General features: G+C 43.9%; 1 protein-coding gene across 2 annotated transcripts; it reads right to left on the bottom strand.

Annotated features, from left to right (window-relative positions):
• Positions 1 to 7,705: 7,705 nt before the first annotated feature.
• On the bottom strand, positions 7,706 to 16,795 carry LOC142041864 (very long chain fatty acid elongase 4-like). 2 transcript variants are annotated; one of them, XM_075051070.1, is made up of 7 exons: positions 16,367 to 16,795; positions 14,429 to 14,616; positions 13,258 to 13,338; positions 12,289 to 12,345; positions 10,731 to 10,845; positions 9,816 to 9,943; positions 7,706 to 8,419 (listed from the first exon to the last, which is right to left on the bottom strand). In XM_075051070.1, the coding sequence occupies exons 1-7, from the start codon at positions 16,422 to 16,424 to the stop codon at positions 8,249 to 8,251; spliced, it is 798 nt and encodes a 265-aa protein (XP_074907171.1). In that variant the 5' UTR covers positions 16,425 to 16,795; the 3' UTR covers positions 7,706 to 8,248. The 2 variants fall into 2 exon arrangements, with proteins under 2 accessions (XP_074907171.1, XP_074907169.1); XM_075051068.1 differs by lacking the exon at positions 16,367 to 16,795 and adding an exon at positions 13,447 to 13,493 and having other exon boundaries at positions 14,429 to 14,874.
• Between the last annotated feature and the right edge of the window lie 5,090 nt (positions 16,796 to 21,885).

Here is a 21,885-nt window from a genome sequence, read left to right as displayed (position 1 = left end):
GGCGGCCGCGGGGGGCTGTGGCCGCAGGTGCCGCGGGGGGGTGGGGAAGGGGCTTGGCGGCCGTGGAGCCGCTCCTGAGAAGGGGGGAGGAACACCCCCCCCCCGCCCCACGCGTGGATGACTCGCCGAAGGGAGGGAGGGCTCGGGCTGTAAAGCCCCACTCACCGATAGCGAACACGAGAAGAGAAAGCCCCGGGGAGTCCTGGCGGCTCTTGGCGTGTGTGTGTCCCCCCCTCTCCCTCCCGCAGCGTGATGAGAACAAAGGGAGCGGGTATTTTTTTTTCTTTTTTTTTTTTTTTTTTCCCCCCGCTTTGCTTCGCTCTCCCCCTTCCTCCTCGTCCCGGTTGATCACAGAATTGGTGCAGCTCCAAAAGGTGCTACCGAAGCCAGCAGACAACGTTTCTACCAGGCTCCCTTCCCGTTAGCGATTGCAAACCGGGACCCTGCTTTCCCTTTGAGGCATTCTTCAACCCGCGTCCAAGGCCGGTAACATTTAGATAGATGCACAGTTTATTAGAGAAAAGGAATTGAAGCAGCTTTACACAATGACTTCAGTTACAGTTCAGGAATACAGTCGATGCCAAGATCTTATTTTCTATATTCAAACCACAAACTCATCTATTCTATTCAGGGTCTGCACGGGAACATACTAAATACCTATACAAATACCGTAGGATTAAAACTTTATACATATGTATACCACTCCGCTCTTGCGGAGTTTCTAGATTTCTAACAAAAGTATAAAAAATACTAAATTAAGTGAAAAACCATTTTGCCTTCCAGTTGGCATCACTGCAGTGACATTTTTACCAAATCCTTGTGCTGGTGCTCATAGCTCCATCAAACAGTTTACCTAGATTCACTGCGATTAGTGGGTTTTCACTTAATTTAAAACATTACCTCTGTGTATGAAACATGCCCAAAGATATTAAAAACAGTGCCAAAATAGAAAACCATAATTACACTAAATGGTTACTGTAAGTGATGATTTCCCCATGACACGGTATGTTCTGTAATTTACCTCTGAGAACTGAGCACAGAATCGCTGACCTGTTTTGCCACCGTGCCGGTGAAGTAAAGGACCACTTCACTCTTACAAGAAATTCCTAGAAGCAAAACTACAGGTACATTTTCTGGAGCAGTCCTTTGAAAATAATGGTCCTTTGATTTACAGTTATTTAACAGAATAATGTATCAAACCTGCAAAATGTAGTATAATACCCTTTGGGACTAGCAAACACTGCAAAAATACAGACACACCTGGTCTATTGGGTCAACCCACCACACCTGGGCACCCAAACAAATAACAGCTGATCTGTTATCAATGCACGTCAGGGATTATAACCAGAGGAAGGGCTTACACACGGGAAAATGATTCTGGTTTTCTGTCTCTGTCAGCTCCTCTAATGCAAGATACTCTCCCTCCAAACCTCACCTCAGGAATAATCATTTATTTCAAGAGGAAACATCCCTAGACAAGTTCATCTAGATCTCCTGGAGGCAACGCCATCAAAATTAATAACTTGCAGCGCCAGGAACAGTGGCACCTGCCTATCGCAGCAAACGCCTTTGGCGTCAGCTCTGTATGTCCCTTTCACAGGGCCAGTCACAGGCACCCACAGACACTCAACTCTCCTTTCATCTGCATACAAATATAACCAGCAACACCACGTAAAACGCAGGACTTGCCAGCACCTGTGCCTGCTCCCTCACCTCTGTACTTTTTTCATCCAGCCTGCTGTTCCTGCGTGGGTTTGAACACAGACGCCCTTCTCCCCATCTGCAAACCCCCCTTCCAAGGACCTCCTCCCCAAGGGTTACGTTTTGCCTTTGCTTGCAATCGCCCCGTGACCCATCATTGCATTAGACGAGTCCGAGAACAAACCCCAGCCCCCTAAAGGGACATACACGTGCTAACCATCGTGGATCTCTCCCCAATCTTTCAAGCACCCCTCACAAAACCCCCACATCCATTCTCAACCCTCTTCCTACACTTCCCTTCTCAATCCTAGAGATGCTTTCAAAAATTTCCCCCCCCCAGTAAGCGTCCTCAGGACCGTGGCAGATGGCTTTCTGGGGACACAGCCTACGGGGGGTGACGGTGGGCATCGCACAGAGCAGAAAAAAGTGTACAGAGCGCTGGTAAATTTGCTGCCTCTCAAAGGGTTGTATCCATTCTGCCATTCCTTCATCAACAACAGGGAGCAGCGCTTCTCTGATGCCTGGGAGAGATTGCGCTGAATTTAAATTCTCCCTTGATTAAAACCCAAGTTTCCAGCCCTTCTAAATGTTGTGTTGCAGCGTTCACATCCTGAATTTGCAGGCAGATGGCATTATGCTAAAGTGCGGAGAAAAAGACAGGCTTGCCCACATTCATCTTGCTGAAAGCCTCACTGAAAACCCTAAGAAGAAAATGTACGTTATTAATTGATATAGCAGGAAAATACAGCTGCTCTGTATAGCATTTGCGTAGAATATTACTACTTTCTTTGCAGCTTTAACAATTCTGAGAATCTGGTATGGTATCCGTGTATGTGGGTACAAAGGAAGAGGGGAGAAAGGGGTGAAGAGAAAGTAGGAGGATGATGTTAAAGGGGAAGAAACATCTACTCCAAGCAGGGAATTTTCAAGGGCAATTCTTGTTTAGCATCTTTAATTTTTTGAGTGTGGTGAAAAGACTCTGAACGCCTTCCTGAGCAGCCCTACCAGCAGAAAGCCAAGGTACTGGAGAGAAAGGATGACGTGCAGAATAGTGGGACATATCAAGCACCAAGGCGTGCTACTAATGTTTTTACCAGGCACTCCTTGACAAAGAATTTATTTGTCCCCATACTCGTGATTTAACAAAAAGTATTTTCTACCCCGAGCACATGCACAGAGTCCCGTACGCTCCAGCACATCCACACCAAAACTTAGCTTTCTCTCCAGCACTCCCTGCCACGCAGTTCTTCTAATCCAGTTATAACACCTGTGGTCATGCCCTCTGACTGGGATATTGCTTTTCCCACGCCCCATCTGGCCCACACAGCACCGTTAATGGCTTATCCCACAGCCTCACATGCAGGTTTTCTTCCGAGGCTGGACAAAGGGCTAGTAAACGGGACTCCCCTGGTCAGGCAACATCAAGGGGCTGCCTAAATGTGCTTCTTTTAAGATGCCCTACTTTGCCAGCTAGCCTTTCTTGTATGAGAGGCTCATACAAGCTTTGCAAAAGAAGAAATACTGTCCAAGCTAGAGATATTCTACCTTTCACCTAAAGGCAGGCTGCATCCCCAATGCTACCTTACATGGCGAGAAAAGAAGGATCATATCCTTATGCCCTGTACAGCCAGGGACATGAATAATACACGCCTGTGCTCAGACCTGTGTAATCATGTGCACCACATATGAGACTTCTGTAACTGCCTCCCATCAGCGGCTGCATTTTCAGCTTTGCACTGGCCTCCCCCTGCTCTCAGGTACTGGGATAGATGCAACTGGCTGATCCAAGCTGTCACGGGCTGATGAGCAGCACCCATTATGTGCAATTACATAGCAGGAGCAGCAGCGGCACGGCTGCCGGCAGCTGTTGCTCAGTGGGACGCTCTCACAGCAAAACGAGTGACCCAGCCCATGTAGGGGTCTCGCATGTTGACAAATGAGCAATGGGGGTGGTCTGCAGAGGCTGCATTTGTCTACCCCCCCACACACACTACACACCCTCTGGTACACCTGACTAGGGACACCTTTCACAAATACTGCCTCTTGGGCCATCCCGATCGCTGACAGCGGCTGGGGAGCTGCAGCATCACAAAAATAAAAATAGCATGCTGAGATTTGGAGAGATGCACACCAGCCTCTAGAGCCTTAATCTGCCCCCAGCCCTCCTCCTCAGTGGTAGTGGGACTAGAGGTGCCTGTTTCGACACGTTTTGTGGGGACAGGGACCCCACGACTGTATGTGCCTTGTGGGGTGACATGGGTGACTCCTTTTTTTCCTTCTCCATGTGTTGACTAAATAACATTCCCATCATGGCAGATGGTGAGGAAGTCATCTGAAGCAGAGTAGAAACTGAAGGGGTTAAAGGCAAATCCGTGCCTCCTCCACTCAGTTAATTCCCCAGCAGCCTGATCCTGTGTTGAGATGATTCAGGCCAGAGAGAGAGACTGCCACTGTCCCCAAGGGAGACCCCAGAGAAAAGACTCGTATTTCCTGTTCAGGAGGATTAAGTACAAGGCCATTGACAAATCACAGTAAACATCTGGATGCGAGCACTCCATCTATCAAGCCCTAATCCACGAAGTTATTCATTAATGAATTCAGCAAATTCACGCTGGTCTATATATAGGGTCGGCTGATCTTTTTAAATGTTTGGCTTGGAGGTGTTTTACATCTGTATCAACAGATTTTTTATTTAGAATACAAAGAAATCTACTGTATTCTACTTTAGCTTGCTTAACTGTTTAGAGTAATTATTTTGCCTTTAAAAAAAAAAAAACAACACAGTGCTGTGTTTTCTGATAGTATATAAAAAAGTCCAATCATTAAAACCTAACCATGTTCCTGCATTTTATATTGTCTTGCAGTTTTAAGCCCAAGTTCCTCTGGAAACTTTCCATCACACAGTGATGGAAAAAACATTAAATAGTAATTGATTTTCTTTTCTGTATTTTGTTTTGATTAAAAAGAGAATCCCTCTCATTTATCTTCAGAGATAAAGTAAGCATTGAGTAAATGGTCTGGTTAATTCAAAAGTAATTTGATCAGAACATCCATAATTTACATTGACTTCAACAGCAGGAAAGATGCTGAGCACCACCAGACATCAAGCTTATTCATTTAAACAGACTACTTAAATTATGCTCTACATCTTGTGAATGTAAACTACTCTAAGAATGTATAATGACCCCCATTTTGTAAGGGGAAGACTTGCACACAACTGTGCCCTTAAAAGTCATCTGTTAAGCTTGAATAACACCCCAGTTTGCTCACACGCAACCCAGGCCGTGTAGCCGAGTGCATTGTTTTTCACACAGCTGTGCCATCTTGTTTCCAGTGAAATCTGCAGGCTTTGTCACTGATAGCGGTGGAATCAGCATTTGGCCCAGAGGTTTTTATAAATCCAGCTGCGACAGGATATTTTCAATTCACCCTCAAAGCTTTGGACTCTGCCAGACAGCATGAATCATCCAAAATTGCAATTTATAAATTCCAGCCCTTTTGACTTACAGTGCCTTACTGTGATGTAATCTTTAACTCTAGGGACTTGATCTTAAAAGGGAAATCTCAGTCCGTGCCTTTATTCTCTTTTACTTTCCAGGAGCACGTGCCTCTACGCCCAGGTTTTTGCTCTTGTCACAACAGGATGCCCCAAGTGGAGAGTACCGACTGTGATAACCCAATTTAAAACAGGAGAATGAAGACAAGTGCAATCTGAAGGAGCAAAGAATCAAGACCTGCAGAGCCATTCAGCTATACCTATGCAATTTTATCTCCACTGCTAGCGCAAATACTCTCACAAGTGACTTGTTTGCATCGATGCTTTTGTAATGGCTGTGCTCCATACCAATATCTATTTCTGTATGCAAAGCGTGGTGTTTGTGGGCAAGCTTAATCCCTCCTTATCACCCAGCTGAAAATACTTCATTTTCATCCTATGGCCATTGAAGTCACACTGCCAAAGAGCTCTTACCAACTCAAAAGTGTAAGATCAGGCCACTTGCTCAGGCTGTGAGGAAGAGGGACAGGAACAGATAGAACAAAGGTTGCATGTCTAGGACAAATAGTTAGTGGCATGTGATTTAGATGATCAATCACTTCAAGTGGTCAGGTACCAAATTCACACTTTGGCTTTTTTTTTTTTTTACCAGCCAGTCACAGTCCAGAATCCATTGCAGTAAGCTCTGTCATACACAGGCACAAATTAAGCTGCATAGGCTGCTTAAGAAAAGCTAAATGACATGTTTACGAGTTTATACATTTTAAAAAGGAGTGGATTCACAAAAACATTGAGTAAGCTCATCCAAATTTCCTGTGCATTTCTAATTTTTAAGCAGTCATGAATTATGAATGACAAGGAAAAAATCAAAATACGTGATACTTACTCTGGTATAAAATTATTAGTGAAGCCCTTGAAATTAGCAACTGCAATCTGAAAAAGCTTTTGTGAGGGCAAACCGAGGTTGTGACATCATGATCCCCTCACATAAAGGAAAGAGGTAAATTCATTAGATTTCTTTGGAAGCACAGATAATTTAGCCAGCTGCGGGAAAGTACGCTCTACCATGAAACTAGGGGGCCAAATGTACTGATGGTTTAAGCAGGATAGGGCTATAAGTGAATTGTTCAGTGGACAGGAGTAATGAAATAGCTTTACTTGCACCAAGTCTTCAGTGCTGGAGAGACCTCTGGGAAAACCCTCAACATAAATACAGTATGTTAGATACACAGCAGATTATTCTTTTTTCCTGCCTTACCAAAGGGAAGAATGGAGGACCCACCCAGAGGTTTATTAAAGCTCTAACAAAAGTAGCAGTCTATATGCAAAAGCAGTACAATTTATATAGTAAGTCACATGGAAAAATATTTGACAGAGCACATACATACAAAATAAGCCCTGCTATGCTTTTCATACTCACCAGTGAAAATGAGAAGAAAGACGACTCCAATCAATGGAATAACATTTGTGATGTATCATTGTGGCAATGTAAGCAAATCCTTTGAGTATGTACGTGAAGAGGAGGAGGGCAAGGAATGGAGGAACACTGTTTCATCTTATACATGTGCATGTAGTAGCTAAAAGAAAGGTTTGGCATATGAACACGGATGGGTGATGAAGAGATTGCATTTATTTTGCATAGCCACTAAACTCCAGATTGGCATAGAGCATACAGGTTTGTGTACATCCATTTACTAGGTTCAGGGTGGCATCTAGTCCTCTGGATGTTCCCAGAGGAGTTAGACTTCTTTACATTTGAGGTGAATTTGGCTTGGCAATGGCAATGCACCATGTGACTAATTCCAATGCTCTCCTTCAAGAGCTCTGTGTTTCAACTGTGAAAAAATCACTACTCCATAATACTTGTTTTAATCAACAAAGCAGAATGCAATAAATGAATACCACTTTGTAGTTTAAAATCTGAATTTAGGATTTTTCAAAGCACTACCAGATCAAAACTTTAACAGTATTTAACCAGCTGCAGATAAATATAAGTGCCAAATCCTAGTTGTAATTTATTTAGGAGCAAGAAAGAAGCCAATAAGTGATGTACTAAAGTCAATGGAGCTATGCAGCTTTGCACTAGCCAATGAATTGACTTTATACATTTTGTATTAATACATGTACAATTAGGTAGTGGAGGTGGTTGCTTATGGTGGTGTAAAATTTATCTTTGATGAGAAGAACAATTTTAAAATAACAGCAACAAATTGGAGGAAAAAAATATGAATAGGGATCCTCAATCTATTCTATCAAAAAATATGGCATCTATAAGGAGCAATGCCAAGTAGTCTTCATGCATTAAAAGCTCTCTTTTGTTATGAAAGCAACCAAAGGCAAATAAGCATTCCAGAAAATGGTACATGACAATTCTTACCGCATTAATGTCTTTCTTAGGATGAAAGTGCTAATAATGCCTTCTTTAGCTTCAGAACAGTGAAGGAACAGAGGCACCTGTCTAGTTGGACAACATAATGTCCAATTTCCTTCATGCTTATGCTAATAATTTCACCCCAGTCCTAGTGAGAGCTTCCTTAATGGGAAAGGCCGGGATGCAGTGTACAGGTGAGTGCGTCCTGCCGTCCCAGTGAGTTCCTGGCTGCTGCTGTTACCTGGACACTGCTTTCAAGGCTGAAGGCACCTGACCCTGCCTGATATAGAACAGCAAGCTGAGATGGTCTTATGAACGCAAAGAAACCCTCTATAGCCTAAGAAATAGCCAAGGAGTCATGGTTGGATGCTAGACCTTGCAAACTGAGCTAACAGATGGAAGGGAAGGAGATCTGGTACTAATTTTACAAAGGCTGCTATGCTGAGGACTACTTGGCTTGGCTTTGCATCAGCTTAATTAAGTGTGCTCCTTGATACCTTAACCCCTGAGTTTATGGCATTCCTTTTTTCCTCCTAACTTGAGATATTTGAAGGCAACTGTGAAGTCCGCACACAAGCCTCACACACACTCCCCAAATACATTTTCTTCATGCAATCATGTTAGAAGCAGCTGAGAATGGGCGAGTTCATCAGACTGTGCTCACTCTCCTCTGATTTTCTTTAAGTTAGCTTCTCCTGCTTTCCCCTAATGTAGGTCTGATAGTAGAACCGTAGGAAGAGAGCAATGAGGCTGAGAATGTAGAGGAAGACTGCAGCGTTGAAACCATCAGGGAACGGGCATTCTGTGAAGAGGTTGTAGGAAGAATGAGCAGCAATGGCTACAAACTGGCACTGGAAGAGGGGGAAAAAAAGCAGCAGCCAGATTAGGGAACCTACATGAGACATACCTCAGCTGACCATTAGGGCCATCATAAAGACTATCACAAGATACTAGTAGCATCCTCAACCCAGAGGATCACCTGCTTGCCTCTCCTGACATCACTGAAAAACTTGTCTTTCAAGCCCAACAGTGTTTTCCCAACATGAAAGGGTGTCGTGTGCCCACCAAACACTGAGGCTTGCCCAAGGCTGCAGGGAGCAGGTTTGGAATCCAGCCTCTCCTGCCTGGGAGCAGACTGCTGCCCTTGTGCCACCTCTCTGCCACGGGCCAGTAATTGAGATCCTGGAATATGGAAACTAAAGGTGACATACTCCTCTTCCCCAGTGGCAATCAGATTGTTATACCCATAACAATTTTGATTTGTATTTTAGCTCACAGAGAAGAATTACAGATGCTACTTTTATTCATTTCAACTCTAATACTTTTTTTTTATATTTTACTATGTTACCTGTCTCAATACCCTGAAGCAATGAGTTCTACCTACTGAAAGTATGTGAAATAAAAACCGATTTCCTGTGCTATATTTTGCATTACAAACACCTTTTCATTTCATGCAAGGCTTTCTGGTTCTGCTTTCGCCATTCAGGATAAATAAGAATTCTGGACCAGCCTCCAGTGCACCACTATTTTACATACACCCTAGCTTTTCCTCCTTCTCTCTGGTAACTGCATACTTTGTTTGCATAATGTCTCTTTGTGTGGCATTAACTCACACACGCTTAACTATAATTATTGTCCTTGTCTGGAACATTGCTTTTATACTGTATCTTTGAAAAACCACAGGGTTGTCAGGATTTGTCACCTCTTCAGAGATGAGGGAAAGAAAATCCAAAGGGATTCTCTCCAGAAAGAGTAAAACTCACATTTTTCTTTAACTCGACCCTGTTTGCCTGCAGTTAGACATGCTCTTCCTTTTTGAAGAAACAGAATGAAGGCTGCCCAACCTCCTGCCCTACCAAGAATCCAAAGTTTCCCCAAGTTACTGCCCCACACCTCTCAAAATCAAGCCGTGTTTTCAGGGCTCCAGAGAGGAAAAGGCTGCCGTATACAACAGAAAAGGGAGAAGTCTAATTGTTAGTTTTTCCTCTCTCCTTCCCATTAAAAAGTTGAGGGCTTATTAGTTGATATGGTCACTGAAGACCTCTTGCTAGTTTTTCCAAGAGTAGCATTCAGAGCAGGTCACCAATCAGTTCACCTCTCGTAGTGGTACATGAGGACACCTAAGGACATGGTGATTTCCACAGGCAGCAAACAAAAAGACTTGAGCCCGTGAGGGGACAGAGACAGGCAGCAGGGGCCATCACACGTGACACAGAAGTGCAGAGATGAACACATGGAACTAATTACCAGCTGCATGATGGTTAGGTAACGCTTCCACCATAGGTAAGGGTGCATCCGTGGTCCCAGGCTGGCCAGGGCGTAATAGCCATACATGAAGATGTGTACAAAGGAGTTTAGCATCCCAATAAAGAAGGCTGAGGAGTAAAGAAGTCATCATGAACAAGACACACGAACCATTCAATACTAACCCTGTGGTGAGCTCACAGCCACTGTGATGATGCTTTCAAAATACATCATATCAGCCGTGTTCAAGAACCTTCGGTTCAGACTCCACCTAGGAAGCATATCATATTCTCCCTTCTCCTTTCAGCATATATCCATCCCATGTCTAGTGTTCAGAGAAGAGCTTCAAAGGTAGAGGAGAGAATTCTTGATCTTCTGACCAAAGTTTTTCATACCATTCTGGTGTCAAGGCCACATAGCCAAAATAGCATCCCAAAAAAAGAATACCCCAGCATCTTGTATAGGGCCTACCTATAGTTGCTTAGTACCTAGTGCATCTCTTTCCGTAGAGTGAAAAGGAGAAGCGGTCTGGATACAGACCAGAAAGGGAGCGAAGACTAGGCTGGACATGGTCAGAGCAGGCGACAGAGCCAGAACCTGGGCTGCTGCCCCAGACCCAGCTGAACAGGGAGTGAGGGAGTGCTGCTCTGTATGGAGATAGACATAGACCTTGTATAGGACGTTATTGTTTCTGTTTGGACACGTTCTGTTGGCACATTCTCATTCTGGATGAGGCAGTGAATATAGCAGTCTAAATAGCCCAAAGAGCTGAGCAGATGGTATCAACTGAAACGCACATGTTTTTCACACCTTTGGAATTAGGTGAGTTTCCTACCTGCCAGTCAGCCCATCTGCACTGTTTATCCTATCTCCACAGCACAAGACAAACTGAAACACAAGGTGTCTACAGAAGCGTACCTTGTCCTCCAGGCACATATTTGACCCCTGACCACCAGTTGAAGAGCATAGTGCCGTGATGGTACACATGCAGAAAAGTCACCTGTTCTTGTTTCTTCCGCAGAATAAAGAAAACCTGAAAGAAGCCAGACAAAGGAAAATCTTGAGTTGATGTGTTCAGACAAAAGATTTTACACTAAAAAGTGATAAAAATAGTTAATGATGATTCTGAATCTCCCAAACCCATTTCCTCCACTGTTGATAAAAACTGGTGAAATTCAACACATGTGATAGATATTATCTGGAATGGGGAGGAACTAGAAAGCCAAGTTTCATCCACAGAGCCCCAACTATTTTTACCTTGAGATGCAGGTCCCAAGGTCCAAAGAGGACACATCCAAGACTCTGACTGAGCTCCCATACAGTTTGCAGCTGCTTAGCTCTGGTCCTTTTCAGGACATAGGTTAGATGTTTACTGGTACCAGATAATGATCCCCAGAAAAAGTGCTGTGTTGAATGCCCAAACCCTTCTGGAATTTGCTTTAGTAAAGAGAATGGTTTTGGCAGATAAATGTGTCGGGTTGCTGTATTTCAGCATGCGTATGCACACACACATAACAAAAAGTGAATCTGCTTTTTAGGGACTCAGGACTGGCAAAAAGCTGCTTTTGTTGCTGATGAAAACAGAGAGAGGATCGGTCAACCCACTGGCTATAGGCCTAGGAGGGCTCCACATGCCGATTCACTTTTCAGACAGTGCGTTGTCAACTTATACCCCAAAGAGCACTAGACTGTGAAGTCTTAGGCTAGGACACAGCTTACTCCTGCTGACCAAGCAGAGAGGTGGGATTCCCTTATTAGTTCAGCCATTTAGTAAGTTCATTTATAGTACAGGAGAAGATGTGAAAACAAGCTATAAAATGGCACTGTCTTCAGGTGAACATTCAATTTCACATGGGACACAAACCTTTAATCCACAACTCTGGGATAATCTCTGGCAGCAAAAATACCAGGGCACGTATGTCTGCAGTTTCTTTACTGCCCAACTAACCATTATTATTCAGCCAGACAGGCAATGGCAGATCCTGTCTGGCAGCCTTAATCAACTGGTAACTAAGATTTTGGGGGACCATCTGGCAGTAGCCAAGGTTAAAGCTTCTCCCGTAGCCCTGTGGTTAGGAAGGAATGCCCCCCGTGGGAGGGGTGCTGGGAAGTGAACGTGCATGACCACTGCGACAAACACAAGCAAACTGCACAGCAGCGATTCTTTTCTTCTGGAAAGGAGCTTTTGAGGAAGCCTAGCAGCACGATATCCAGTGGCGGTGCTGGACCTTTGCAGGCCACACGCTGTTAAAAACCAGCACGCTGAAGCTGAGCCCTCTTCTTTAACAGTATCAGCCTTATTCCCACAAACAGGCAGAGCAGAACATGCGAAAACAGCATTTACTGAAAAGCATCAACCAAATCAATATAGGATCAACCGAGGACATTAGCTTTTGGCACCCTGCCCCATTCTGACAAGGGAGCGACTTATTCACAGCACCAGTCCCGCTACGGAGCCGAAGCAAGCTGTCCTTACCGTGTCAAGCAGCTCGATGACTTTGGAGAAGAAGAACCACCAACACACTCTTGCCATCTGCTGGGCAGCACAAGGAAACGCTCTTAGACCTCAAAGCAGAATCACTGCTCAGCCTCACTGCCTGAGATTTTAAACTGTGCACTGTGTGCGCACTGCTCACCTGGGATTGACAGCAAAGGGGAAAAAATAGGGGGGCTCCTTTACGGCTGTTGTTTTTTCAGGGTGGGAGCTCAGGAAGGAGTGGTGGTCTGGTGGGAGGAAAGGTATTTGGGGTTGCTTTGGCTGGTTAGATGACTGGTTTGCTAAGTTGCTTGCTCTTTGACAAGGCAAGGGTGAGCTGCTCAGAAACTGTTTCTAGCCTGACAGCAACATCTGAAAAACTGAAAAACTAATATCCACGCTTGCATCTGTTCAAAGTCTGGTTATATGTGGAAGCAAATCATAATAGCTCTGAATTCAAAAAGAAAAAAACTCATGCAGCATTTTGGAATGGTGAAGCTGGTGGGACCCAAACCTGACTGAGATGGCCAGGCATGGAATAGTTCTAGCCAAATCCCCCTGCTAAAAGAAATGCTGAGTAAGATTTGTCCTGCAAAGTTGAGGATATAAAAATTGGTTTTCTCTTTGGTAGCGATCACCCAGAATCCTTGCATAGTCAATGGAAAGAGTCACATATATTTCAGAGGTAATTTGCAGTATCTGTACTAGACATCTATCTCCAGATTGCAGGATCACCCTCTCACCAGTGATGAAAAAGGGAACTTAGATGGCTGTGTTGACTGAGATGATTAATTTAGAGAACTAAAGCAAAGTGCAACTGTTGAAGTAGACAATTTAGTGAAAAAGATTTACAAGCAACAAACTGGACTAAAAGCCTACTTAGGCATGCAAATTGCTATCTATGAGCAAAACAATCTGCATACCCATGGGAGGAGGAGGGCATAAGGCAAGCTTTGTATGGAACTGTACCCTCATTCCTAGTTCACTTCGGCTGTAATCCACTGGCTGACAAAGGTAGCTGTAGTTGTCCAAGACTGAAGTTACCAGAAACTGAAACAAAAGAAAAGCAACAAAGATCCATTTTCCATTCAACACCATCTGTTCCAAAAAGATGTACATACTAATGCTAAGGTAATAGGGTCTCAATATAGTACTCACTGACAGAAAATCCGTGTAATTTATACAGCTGAGCAAATAGTAAAAACCTAAAAAAAAAGTACTTTCTTGTTGGAATCTGAAAAAGAAAATTCAATCTGGGCATATTTGTAATTCTTTATGTAATAACTGGCGTGCTCAAAAATGCTTCAGCAGGAATAGTGAATTATAGGCTTCAGAACATCCCTGAAAATACACTGTTTTCCTTTGCAAAGATCCCATTCTGCCTTGTTTTGGCTGGTTGCATTTGCCTATTAATTGGAAAGCCAAAAACTAGACCAAGTAACCAGTATAACTGAACAATCAAACACGGAGAAGCAATTTTCATACCTGTCCTCAGATGGAGCAGTTTTTGCCCCCCAAAATTGCAATTTGCTTTAACTAAATGTAACAATTGTGTTATAAACTAAAAAGGTAAATTTGTCAACATCAGAATGTTTTTCAAACCTATTCAGCCATGTTCCCTTGAAGAGTTTTCAGTGGCCTACATAAACTAGGGAAAGGCTTGTAGAAAGGCTTATGCATTGAGAACAAGCAGAAAACAAATGTCATCAATCCTCTCAGCAGCGGGAAGCTGCAGTGTGCTTGGCACTCTTGGAGAGGACTGCATAAGTCTGGAAAAGCAGTTCTCATTCTCAGAGACAGGTCCCTCACCAGCCAAGCCTAAGACAAAATGAGGAGGTTCCGCATCCTCCATACGATCTGTGTCTACCAGGGAGATCTCAACTTTCAGTGCATTCATTCTCAACCCTTTCATTGTTAATTTTATGAATGAGAGGAAGATTGAGAACTGGGGGGAAATGAGGTATGCTTCAGAAATAACGCTTTCAACAGGGCAATACTGCTCTGCTTGTGGCAAAACGTAGATATATCCAAGTTGGCTCCCACTCTCTCCATTACAGTCTGTCAGCAAAAGCTGTTAAAATGGCTCTGGCTTTCAAACACTTCCCAGATGCTTACCTAGGAGCCAATCCTGTCTCCTCACCTCGTAAAACATGTAGCTTGATAACGTCATCATGGCGAGATTGTAGGCAACCAGCAGGCCTCGCAGCTTCAGCGGTTTCCGCGGACGCATGTAGAAGGGACCCAGTGCCACGACAAGGAGGTAGAAGGCAAAGAGAAGTGTGACTGGGAACGGAGAGTGCACCAGTGGCCACGGGTCTGTCCTTGGATCTGAAAAGGAAAACAAGCAAAGCTAGCACATCCCATACACTGTACGGCAGATACATTTAATTTACTTCCCTTCAGCATGCTCTCTGCGGCACACTTTCTAGCAAAAAGAAAACTAGTACCTCGTGTGTCCGTACAAAGCAGTACCACAGTCCTTCTCCTACCCTGGAGCTCCATGCGCCGGACTCTGCTAAAAGGCTTTAGCACGGCATTCGAGTTGGAACTGTAGTACCTAGAAGACTGCTCTGCTGAGCACCAGCCTTCTGCAGCACAGCAGTGAGCAGACCTTCCCTGTCGTGAGCTGGACTTCTCATCACAGGCTGCAAGATTATCCCACACATGGGCAAAAGAAGAAGTTTAAGACACATGCAGCAGGGATGCACGGGAACAAACCAAGCAGTTCCTGGATCTTCAGGAGTGTAAATCTTTACAGCTAAAAAATAAATAGCTTCAATGACTGGTGCAGGTTCCTTCCTGTCCTGCATTTCTCAGGACATCTGAAATTCCCCACCCCTTTATTTTTATATTTACTCATAGGGCAGATTCTCTCAAAAGCATGCCACTTCACTGGAAAATGACAAAATACCACTCCCTGCTGAAACTGCTCTTCAGTCCTGCAGGAAAGGGAAGCTCAACAAATTTTCGGTCATGCCACCTCCACCTAATCCTGCCTCATCCCTGGCACACAGAAATACAGGATACGTTATATCTGCAAAAACATCCCAGTTCTCCATTCACGCTTTCCTCTCCTATTCCCAATGTGGTCAGTGCTCTGCTAAACTCCCTCAGCATCTCCCTTCGCTTCCTGACCTGCCAGTCCCAAGCCCCAGACCCCTCTCACTATTCTAGCCCCAGGATCCCTGCAGAAGTCCTCTACTGAATTTTAGTCCTTGGCTCGCTGGTGAGCCCATGAGCCTCGGGTTATTTTTATAAAACACTGTCCCTGTCCACACGACTTAATTCCCATCCCTTCTAAACCTCCCAATCCTTCACTATTTCTGTTATGGGTTGTGTCAAGAGCAATTTAATATTCCACTTCTGGATTTAACAGTCCATCAGAAGTCCTGAATCCCAGTTTAGACTCTCTCCTGAAATTCAAGTCCTGAAACATCCTTCTCCTATCAGAGGCACCATGCAACGCAGGCTTGCCATTCCACCTTCATGCCATTTTGTGTCTTTTCCTTACATTTAACTCCAGGGATCCAACAGACCGCTGTGGGACCAAACTGGACCTGCAGAACCTCTAGCTATTGAAGATCTGAAGACTCCTAAGTGCAAAACATCAAATCTCAAACCCTGAGGAGTGGTTTCTGTCAATATTTCATTTGATAATAGGTTTTACCAGCATCACAAGGAGTTTAAACCTCAAAGTATTAACTCTTTGGTCTCCTAAGCTTTCATATGACACATGAATATGCAGTTGAAAAAATTCACTTTCTTGAATATTCCAGACTTAACAGGAAATCCCAAGCTCATGTTATTCATCATCCTGTCAGTGAACAAAGTTGCTGCAAGTTCCCCCCTATGGGCAGGGGAATCTCCCATCCCTTCAATCCTTACTGTGGTCCAGCTGGAGTGTCCTCAAGTTATATTTCAAGACTTAAAAGAAGTTCATAATCATGGGGAAGGAAAAGTGATATCTGCCTAGTGAAAAAATGTGGGCTCATGAGGATCATATTCCTTCTAGGTTTGTTCTTCATGATCATGATATTTATGTGGAAATTCCTTTTTAAGACAGCATCTCTCTACTTACCTCCACTTTCAAGGATCCAGTTGTAGAATTCCCAAGTTTTCTGCCAAATTGAAGCCATCACAAGTTCTGGAAAGAAATTAAAATTAGCACCCCCAGGATCAAATTAACCCCATTTATCCTAGCCTTGACTGAGTCCTGAATAAGGAAGCTCCTTAGACAAAGGCTCAGGACTACAGCTAATAAAAACAAAATAGTTTGCTCTCTGTAGAAATTGAAGTTTTGGACCAGGATTAGTCATGTTGAAAAAAGGAAGGAAGAGTATCCCCCTCTAATGATTAGCTATTTAGCTTCTGTTTCCAGATTTTGATATTTTGTTGAAGTTTTACCTCTAGAAATACTCTGAGAAGCTGCATGCAAGATACCGTGTTGGGAAATCAATCATATGATTTTTTTTTAAAGCACTGTAGGCACAACATTCATGCAAGGACACACCCCAGGTGGCATAACTGCATTCTTCTGCAGGCGTTCTTGGAGATTCACAGTGCTAGCAGGCAGTTTGGCATTCAGAACTGCTGCAACTGCAGAGATGTCAAGTGAGCCATCTCGGTTATTTGGCTGAGGCCCTGCTACACGTTAAGTTTGTTTTGCTCTATCTTGTATATATTCCGTAATATGGTATATTAAAAGAGAATACTCATATATAACAGGATGGTCCTCCTCTTCCCTTTAGCAAGGAGACCTTTTCAATGGGATTTGGAAGTTCACCTGGAAAACACTTTACTGCAGTTACTTTCAACAGCTTGTGTTATCTGCCCTAGTTCTCTCCATTAGCAAATACACAGGACCAGCTACCTCTAAGTTTCATCTCCTCCTTGTACTGAGGAAAGCACATTTTCTCTTTTGACATCTTGGACTGCTGAGTATAAGAATACCCACACCTCCTTTGGACCTGTCCCCTACTCTCCTGTGCCCACTGGGTCCCTGCAGCACAGTAGCTTGTGAATTATATGGCAGGGAAAACTGTAGCCTAATATAATCATAGAATCACAGAATGGTTTGGGTTGGAAGGGACCTTTAAAGATCATCTAGTTCCAACCCCCCTGCCATGGGCAGGGACACCTTGCACTTTTTGCTCAAAGCCCCATCCAACCTGGCCTTGAATATAAGGCCTCTTGTACTAGTATAAATATGTTTTAAGGAGCCTTATGAATATAAGCACTTTCTTAATACCCAGACCACATAGTTCTGCTAGAACTACAAATGCACACAGCATGCCTAGCACTGTTTGTCAACTGCACTTTTGACTTTGCACATCTGGATAAAACCCATTAAAATTAACAAGGCTTTGCTATATCCCAGTTGTATACAGATTTACTGTGGTAAAACATAACAAGCAACAAAACTTGCTCTATCTACACCTCCCTGCCTGCAGACCTCACAGCCTGACGTGCAACTGCACACACAGCACCGTGTCGGTGACAGAAGCATATTTGCACCAAATTTCTCTCCTGCAGTCAATCGTGGCAGTCAAACCCCTTTTCGGTGTGTTTCTCTGACACATACCCAGAAACCCTCAGCACGAGCATGTCTCATATGCATCCTGACACAGAGACACACACCCTTGTAATCCGGGCAGAATCTGCCAGCAGAGAGATTAGTCGGTGATTATCAGCTGGCTCAGAGTCAATCCAACAGGGATTTCATACGGTTACATGCCCTCAAACAATCCATACGCATTCCAGACCACTCCACCCCGCTTCCCTTCGCTTCCTCCCAAACCATCAGCCTGTAATGAACTGGAAAACCCAGGAAAGCAGGAACAGACTTACCCCAGCAGAGCGGCTGGCTTCGCACCTCCTTTTCTTCAGGGTGCCCCGGGTGCGGGCGGCAGGCAGCAAAAGGAGAAGCCGCCGTTAAGCGGACGCCTCACGTGCGGAGAAGAAAGCCGAGCACATCGCCTGCTGGGTCTCACACGGACCTGGTGGATCTTCACGCCTCTTAAGCGCGATTCCGAGTCGCCCCGCGGCACCCACCGCAAAGCCACCACGAGCTGCAGGCGCCGCGGTGCTGGCTCCTAACTTTGCCGGAGAGGAGGTTACATCACGTCCTCCTCCCCCTCACTCTCTTGCCTCTCCCCACGGGATTTATCAGATTAGGGGACTTGAAAGAGGAGGAAAAAGAATGCGGGAGAGGACTGGGATTCCACAGAAGTGAACCACTGACCTTTAGTGTCACACTTGGGAGCCTGGCCAAGTGGGAGCCAGGCCAGCATTTCTTCCGCAGGTTTCTTCAGGACATGTCGTGACAGCTTTTCAAACAGTAAAAGGTGAGGAATCATGCCTGGACAAGACCCTGGAAAACAGTCTGTTTGGAGCACTCCTTCAGCCCATCATAAGGGGCTGTCAATGAGCCTTTTGTGCACTCAAAAAACATCCAAACCACAAATGAGGGAGTGGAGAAAGGTGGGAACACTCACCCACTCAGGGAAGGCAGAGCAAACTCAGCTGGAGTCACCCCCTCACATGCAGCCTCCATCCCTGGGGGAGTCACATTTACAGTTTTTAAAGATATATGAAAAAATTTTGAGGAGTTTGACAGTGATATCAGGTTTCTCCCTCTGTGATCTCCAGCAACCGTATCAAGGAAAAACACAGCGAGCCTTCGTCAGCAGGGGCTCAGGTCAGTAATTGCAGTGCCTGTGATTTAGTCCCATGGGGAGGTACCGATGCAGAACCAGCACCCTGGCTCTCTCCCACCGAGAAACAACGCAAAGCCAAGCAATGGGGTTCTGCTTGGTCACCTGAGGTGTTCCTGCACCTGGGGTGTAGATATGTCCTCTTATATTCCCAGTGGGCACAGTTTATTAGCAGAACTCTGGAAAAAAAAAAGAGGCTAGCATCCTACTTTGTACCACTGCATTGTGTCTGTCACCAGCTACATCACAAGCACTTCTGAAGGGCAAACCACCAAAGAATAGCTTTTGAAAGCAGGATAATTAGACATACCACATGGTGGTGTTTTATTGAAACACATCACTTGTTGATGCTGCTGGACAACTACTGTTTCCATGACTTGTGGAAACTATAGAAGAAATTAAACAGATACTTTTGGAAAAGGGCATTTCAAGTGTAGGCTTTGCATTTTGGGGGTGAGGGGTTCAGAAAGGCAACCCGGTTTAGGAGAAGATTTGACTGACCTTTGGTATCATATGGGTGGGGTTTTTGTTGATCCAGGTGGTTGTTGGTTCAGGGAGACAATGATAATGAACTACACACCATTTTTTGCAGAGCTTCCTATAAAGGCCCTTTCTTGAAGTTTTTAATTGCTCATTAGCCAACTGGTTTCATTTCTAAAGTTTTGGTGCCTAAATCCTTAAAAAGGTTCAGTGATTTATCTGTGTGAATCAACGGAGGTAATACATCAGACCAGCCCTTTCTATCTATTATGTGTAGATGGGACTGTATTTTATTACTCCTATCTGGTAACTTTAATGTTTGTTGAGCTATTTATATCGATGTATAAGACTCAGAATTACAGACACAAACTTTTCCATCAAACTTTTACCCTGGTGAAAAAAATTCAGCTGAAGTGAATTTTCACAAATACATTCCATTTGGGGCAAAGTATCTTATTGTTCACGTAAACTGAAATTAAAAAAAAAAATACCATGAAGCATCTTTCATTTTTTAAAGCCTGCCCTGTTCCTGAAGTATTCCTGGTGGTACTGTTGCAGATGTTCACTAGCACAGCTGGCAGATGGAGAGATGACATCAGTAACATGGTACTTTTACACTCCAAGAGTGAGTGTCCTTTGATGGATGTTACTACAACTGTGAGGGCAGCTCTGTGGGGACCACACACAAAAGCCATTGGGGCTTTCAGTTTCAGAAAAAACTCGATAGAAAAAAAACATTGCTCCTTCACCGAAATGGTGTTAGGGGAGCTCTGAATGCCAAAGTGAATTGGGTTTTTCATTCAGTGACTTGTCAAGAAAAAAGGGTAGTGCAGGAACATGGATGACAGCCATAGTAATAAGCAACTCAGTTATGTACAATATTTGACAGCTCAGACAAGTCAATCACATTTAAAAGACTACATATTCTAACTATTTTAAAGCCTGGATATCTCCTGCATATGCCATGGGTGTTTGCCACAAAATCATTATAACAAATACCAACAGTAAAACAATTCCAAGAGCTTCTAAGACAATGCAGTTTTTGTTATTTGGTCCTCTGATTTCTGTTCCTTCCAAGCAAACCTGTACTAAAAGCACAAATTAACAAGACAGACTTGTTTCAATACTCAAGACAGACAAGGAGCAGCGGGACAGTTTCACCTGGGTATTCCGGCTACATCACAGTGATGCTCTCAACACCACAGCAGAGGCTTAATCAGATCTGACAGGCCTGTGTGCTTTGCTTTTCCTACCTACACTTCATATAAAGGAGATGTACCGTGGTACACCTCTGAAGTCCAAACCAGGTTCTAGCCTCACCTCTTGTAGCAATGTTCTTTGTAGCTGTGAGCAATTTGACTAACTCTTAGATCAAAATTACTTACCCACCTAAAAAATTTCTTTTAATGTAGATAAAATTGCTTGAAAAATGAGAACTGCTGCTTGCTATTAATCAAGCTGTTACATCAAATTTAAGACCTACTTTTTACTTTTCCAATCTTTAAACCATTAGTATCTTATTCAGTTATCCACTGAATCCAGGCCAAGTCCTATAGGGCAGGAAAGTCTCAGATCCAGTATCTCATTTATGTTCATTTCCACAGTGTTACAAAGGTATAAGCCACACTTATACAACACCAATAAGCCACAACAAGTCTGCCTGAAAAAAAATGACTATGTTTACCAAACTGAGTTTATCAGTTTGTAAATGGCAGTGATGCATGGGGTGATAGTGAAACCAATGAAAGACAAGATCTCTTCTGCAGTAGAACACACCTTCAAGTGCCATCAGCAGCCCACTGAAATCAACAAAACACCAATAATAGCAGGAATTTCAAGCTGGGTCAGAGACTATCTAACCAGTTAAGGCACCACAAACTTAACTACCAGCACACATTTAAAGATCTGAGGTGGCCATATACCTTCTAAAACTTGCACATACCTGGCCTGTGGAAAACTTAAATTGTTCATGAAATGAATTTGGTATTGTTCAACTGAACCAAACCTCTCAAGTGTTTTATGCATGCAGGCACTCATATGCAATGTTTTATGTGCAGATATTTAAAATTACTTGTAACTTATGTATGAAACTTATGCCACCTGACTGGGGACAAAGTCCAAAGGAAGATGTACACCACCAGTTTGCAGCATACATCTCAGGAGGCACTTTCCTGACCAGCTTCATCTGGCATGGAGAGTCCTGGAGCTGGAAAAAAGCTTCAGTAAGATGTAAGTGTCAGAGCTGCAGACACCACAGCACAGGAAGGCAGGCAAAACCCCCCAAACCTCTCATTCAGCTCATCTGCATCTGCACTCTTGCTAAACAAGGTCTAAAGCCACTTAGGCGACAACATCCCTCCTAGGGTGAGCGTACCCAAGTCATGAGAAGTTCAAGGACAGGATC

Source organism: Buteo buteo, chromosome 19, assembly GCF_964188355.1.
Source record: "Buteo buteo chromosome 19, bButBut1.hap1.1, whole genome shotgun sequence".
Taxonomy (NCBI): domain Eukaryota; kingdom Metazoa; phylum Chordata; class Aves; order Accipitriformes; family Accipitridae; genus Buteo; species Buteo buteo.
The sequence above is the reverse complement of the archived record's forward strand: the minus strand, read 5'-3'. Positions and strand labels throughout refer to the sequence as shown.